This window comes from Cynara cardunculus (genome assembly GCF_001531365.2).
Source record: "Cynara cardunculus var. scolymus isolate 2C chromosome LG 10, CcrdV1, whole genome shotgun sequence".
NCBI lineage: Eukaryota > Viridiplantae > Streptophyta > Magnoliopsida > Asterales > Asteraceae > Cynara > Cynara cardunculus.
In genome coordinates, this window is record NC_037537.1 from 14,200,649 (window position 1) to 14,206,311 (window position 5,663).

Genomic DNA, 5,663 nt, shown 5'->3' on the forward strand with positions numbered 1-5,663 from the left:
ACTTGTAAATATATTGTGAATACAAACTAAAACAATTAAACTATGTCTGAAAATATCACTTGTGAACACCCTAATAAAAATATTATTAAGATTGTTTACATTATGTACATAATGTGCTGTGCATGTTAAAATACGTATATTAGTATATACGGACAGGAGGAGAGAGAGAAGGAGACAAGTGTGAGGAAAAATGTGACATGAAAACGTCATAAAACCAAATGTGATATGATGCAAAGTGCACAAAACTTTATATTACTAAAATTTTGAGTACAAGAAAAGCATATAGTAAAACAAATGAAGTGCTTCACTACATTAACTCTCATTGTGTCTTTGCCTTCTTTTATAAGGTATCTGATTTTGTTGGCTTTTATATTATTCATATCCCCCCTCATATCCTACATTTTACATACACACTAAAACTAACCTGAGATAATTGGTCTCTCAACTATGGCACTTTCAATATATATATGTACACACATATATATATATATATATATATATATATTGCTGGTGTAATTAATTGTCATTAAGCCATTTAATTACACCTTCTTGGCCGGATCGATCGAGTTTTCATTCTCTATTTCTCGATGTTTCGAATCTTGAATCTGATTCATATCTCCCATCTTAAGAAGACTGCATTACAGAACAAGCAACTGCTTGAGCCCAATGCCTCAACTTTGTCTTAACTTGTTGGGGATCTTCTCCTGCAAGCAACATTTCATTCCAAGGGAAATGAGCCTTATTTCATCAACAACCTATCACTACAATGAAATCGTCTTTGTAGGACTAGGGCTGTAAACGAACCGAACGAACACGAACATAGGCTTGTTCATGTTCGTTCGTTTAACTTAACCAAACAAACGAACGCACACGAATGGTAAACAAACGAAAATCTTTGGTGTTCGTGTTCGTTCGTTTAGAAATTAGGCTTGTTCATGTTCGCTTAGAAATTAGGACAGGAGTTTGATAGTTTTACAAGAGGAGACAAACCTGCACTATAAATCTTAGGTGATGAATCCTCACTGCAAACTGATGATGGGCTTCCTTCTAATGATCTTGATGATAATGACCTAATAGGCGAAAATCTTGATCCCGACGAACTCGAACTACTCGGGCTTGTCGGGCTTCCAAGTCTGTTCACCGCGAAATATAGGTCGAGTGCTGGGAAGGTGTTTGTTAGACTTTGACCACCTTTATCTTCGTTAAAACCGAAACCGAGCTCGATGCAACCTTTGAGTTCTTTAAGATCCTCATCACATAATTCACTGGAAGCTATAATCGCGGCTTCCCTCCTTCTTTCTTGCATCAGCATCTGGTGTCGTTTCTTTTCCCACGCCAAGTCCCGTTGGGTTTCCAACATCGATAGTTGCTTCGAAAGGATCTTTTTCGGAGTACTCCAAAACATGGGTGTGTCTTCTAGGCTTTGTTCGAGCTCCTCAATTTCCGATTCATAAGGAGACGATGTTGCAGAAGAAGTCATGGTTTCCAGCTCCATTACTATATCTATACAAATATATATATATACAATATGGAAGATGGATGGATTAAGAGATATAAATGTTTTTGAAGATCAATACAAAGAGGTGGTATGTATGGTGGTGTTGGGGCGGCCGGAATGGATGTGCAGTGATCGGTCGCCGCAACCGAGGGTGAAGAATTTCTGGGGGGATGAAATTAAGATAATGAATGGGATCAAGGGTGGAAGTATTGTGAATGGGGTCTTTTTAGACCTTTAGTTTGTGGTTAACCAACGGGAGAGAGAATTAAAAGGAGAAATTAGTCAGAATTAGAGGACAATAGTTTCTTCAGGTTGAGGTCAAGAGAACATATAGGAGATGCAATTTCAATTTTTTTTTAAAATTAACCTGAATATCTAACCCACTATGCGAGCCGATTAATCTCAAGACGACCACTTGAACCTCCGTGGACACAAAGGAATTTTTATTCCTCCTTGGATTTGAACTTGAACCTGAACCTCCCGACACTTTTGATCTTCTTGAAAGTTCAATTTTGTTTTCATGTTACATGACATGGACATAGAGGCACCATTCTCTTATTACAAACCTATAATCGCTACAAACTAGTTTTTTTTATATGTGAAATAAGTATAGAAATGTCGTGTTATATAGAATGTTGTTTCATATGTGAAATGCTGAAGACTCATCTTCTTTATATACAAAACCGTTATGAACGTTTCAAATGTGAAACAACACTATCATGAATACGGGTTTGTAAATGATTATATATTTATATGGACGTATAGGTTACGTGTTCTCGTTTTGTTTGCATAAGATATGCGTGTTGCATCACGATGATACTAATAACTCGATAACGGGTGTGCTAATTTCAATCGTTATTTTAAAAACTTGCAAATTAGTGGCTCATGAAATCTTGGTTGATATAATATGAATAAATGATATGTTTCTTGCCGGAAATAAATAATATAAATGACCAAAGGACCTTTGGTCTAGCGGTATCATAGCCCTTGGCCTTCTAGGAGGTTAGAGGTTCAAACCTTACCATAAGTGAGGAGGGTGTGTGAGTTTATTTGTTGAATTTGTCGTATATAAATATTATATACTTCAAAAAAAAAAAAAATCAAACATATAATGAACGACACGAAGGAAATTAATACATGTATTTAAACAATAAGTTTTCTTGTAACAACTCGTTACTTATTATCTAAAATTTGATTTTAAACATTATCATGATTAGCTTACTCATTAAGCTAATTATTACAATTTCGTCAAAATAAACAAGAAGGTTACTCATGGTCGTGGATGTAACTAATATTATGGTTCAAGACCGAAAATGAAAATTGATGAGAAAACGAGGAATTTAACTGTTGAATTCGTCCTTACAATCCGGTGGGTATGCATTCCAGTTATTTGAAACCGTAATGATTGACCATGACCTTTAGGTGACGTTTGTTTTTTAAGAGGTGCTGAAGTCTGAATTATTATTACACTTCAGACTCATAAGAGGTGGTGTTGAAGTCTGAAATATAAATCAATATGATTGTTTGTTTTTGTAAACTGATAAATGTGTAAATTTGTTTAAACTGTCTATTCTACCCATTAGAAAATTAAAGTGTTGAATTTATAGATAAATTATACAATTACACATTTATTCAATATGATTACGAAATCTACATCTAAATTATATAGTTAACATTCATTTAAATGAAAATATGCCACTAACGATATATAAAACATTTAATTCATATTAAAATACATCAACTAAGAGATGTGAGAATCGATTTAGTAAGGATCGACTGAGAGAAATGATCGATTAAGGTTAATCGATTGAGAAACACCGTTACTGATGGTCTGGAGAATAACAAGAGGCAAATAAGAGGTTGATTTACCTCTTACCAGATAAGAGGATAATAAAACAATAGTGCCTCTGAAAAATTGGAAAAAACAAACAGTCTGAATGATCATATCTCTTAATGAATTAAATATAAGAGGTTGATAAGAGGTTTTTTCTGAAAAAATAAACAAGGCCTTAATTCCGTTTAAGAGATTTGATCATTGGTTTTTGTATACTTTGAAGTTTGTGTTGGGTCACTTATTGATTTGGTGATGACCCACTGATCTGTTCCTCTACCTTAGCAATACTTAGTAGTTATTGGTTCTTTGATATTGGTATCTTGGTACATATTTAAGCCATTGGCAAAATCGAAGACTAGCCGATATGAAGACAGAAGATCACCGATGCGGTGTTGTGGATCAACTGTCTAATATACACACCAAGACTCTAAAGTAGCTGAAATGAAGATTGAAAATATTTTAAAGCTACAAGCCGATTGAAGGAAGATCTTCATGGACCAAAGATTGAAAATCTTCATGGACTCAAGATTGAACATCTTCATGGACCGAAGATTTGTGAGTAGCTGCTTGAATCTACATATCCATCCAAAGAAGATCTTCCTACAGACTGACCATATCTCTGCTAAAGTTTGTCTCTGCATGAACAGTGTTGTATGCACGCTGTGTACTTTGAAAATGAGATATCAACAATGGTCAAGTTAACCCCTGCCTTCTTATCCTCAGGTGACAAGTGTCCCCATGCATTAAATGCTGAAGGTAGTATAAAAGGCAGTGTGCTTCTCCCACGCACATCACTGGCTTTTGAAAGATTACTTAGTGCATTCTCAAGGCAATCGGTTATTCTCTTCTACTCCCTTGCTCTCTTGTGTGAAGAAATTATTAGTGTTCTTCATTTCCTTTCAAGAACTCTTTGTGTTGTTCTTGTAAGATTGTTTAGGTTAGGTTTTCCTTTCCTATCTTCTGCAACAATCTTTTGTATTTCTGTGTGTGTTAATTCTTGATATGCATCAATAAGAATTAAAAAGTTGAAAAAAGTCTGTGTAATTGTATTCAACCGCCCCTTCTACAATTACTTTCTGTTTATTGTCATCCCCTTCGGAACTAACAGTTTGCATTCTTTTAATAAAGTTTCTTTTAGATCAATTGCATTGTGGTTATAGTTTATGGAGTTCAAAATTGAATATGGTTGGATAAAGGTTATGTCACTTTATGGACTTTTTGGTTGTTACGTGTGGAGATTTATCGTTCATGTTACAAAATTGGTTCCTCTTAAAAAAGGACTCAATCTAGTATGTAATCTGTGATACAATAAGGTTAAGAAATCATGATATAATTCGTTCTGACTAGTAGAAGCCGTATGAGAATATAACTTCAATTGAAGCTAGAATAATATTAATAGCTTTAGAATATTTGTTGTTTATGACAACTTTGTCTTCTTAAAAATTTTCTTTTTATTGTAGAGAATTCAAGATTACATACTTAACTACTCAAGTTGGATGAATTTTCGAATCATGTAGTGCTTCACTAAGCATTAGCTAGGTTAGAATTGTAATTTTTTCATCCTACTTCTGAAATTGATGGTATTGTTTTTTTTAAGAGTACATTAGATGTTTCATCCCTACTTTTAGTGTTGGGATTTTAATAAGGGAATTAATCCCCGATAGAAAGGAAAGGGAAAACTTAGTAAGCTTAATAAGGCTTGTCTTGTCCTATAAGGCTTATCAAGTTGCACAAAAACCCATATAAGGGATTTGGATTGGGCTAGTGAGGGAAGCTTGACAAATATATAAAAGTCAAAAGATTGGGCTTTGGTTGTCCTTGGGGTCTAACTAGAACAAGAGAGAGTTCCGCGACCTCTCACACGGGTTATGTCGAGCTCTTACCCGCATAACTCTCTGTATGTTCGACAGTGCTTCTTGCAGCCTTAGTCGCAAGGAAACCCGCGTAACTTTCTGAAGTTTGAGACAGTAACTTGAACGACTAGAGCCGCGACATAAAGTCGTGAGCCTAGATGCGGGGGATAGTTGTATCCTTAAAACTGATGCTCGATACTACTGCACGAACACTACCAAAATAACACTCTTTTCCGGCGGACAAATCTGCCGGAAATCCGCCGAAAAACCCAATTTCCGGCGGATTTCCGACGGATTTGTCCGCCGGAAAAGAGGGCGCCGCTGATTTTTTCTCCGTCGAGTTTTCCGGCGGATTTTTCACGTTTCCGGCGGAATACGGCCGCCGGAAATCTTTCGCCGGAAAAATTAAGTAACTCGGTTTACCTTAATTAAAAAAATTTAAAAAAGATTTCCGGCGGATTTTTCCGCCGGAAATCCG

At 35.6% G+C, this 5,663-nt stretch overlaps 1 protein-coding gene across 1 annotated transcript; it reads right to left on the minus strand.

Annotated features, from left to right (window-relative positions):
- Positions 1 to 624: 624 nt before the first annotated feature.
- On the minus strand, positions 625 to 1,495 carry LOC112520012. The gene is made up of 2 exons (XM_025128318.1): positions 991 to 1,495; positions 625 to 704 (listed from the first exon to the last, which is right to left on the minus strand). Exons 1-2 carry the CDS (start codon positions 1,493 to 1,495, stop codon positions 625 to 627), a joined length of 585 nt encoding a protein of 194 aa, XP_024984086.1.
- Positions 1,496 to 5,663: the final 4,168 nt, after the last annotated feature.

Coding starts and splice junctions, on each gene's coding strand:
- LOC112520012 (XM_025128318.1), bottom strand. CDS start 1,495: ATGGAGCTGGAAACCATGACTTCTTCTGCAACATCGTCTCCTTATGAA. Junction 705..990: donor ACCTAAGATTTATAGTGCAG/GTTTGTCTCCTC, acceptor TGTTGCTTGCAG/GAGAAGATCCCCAACAAGTT.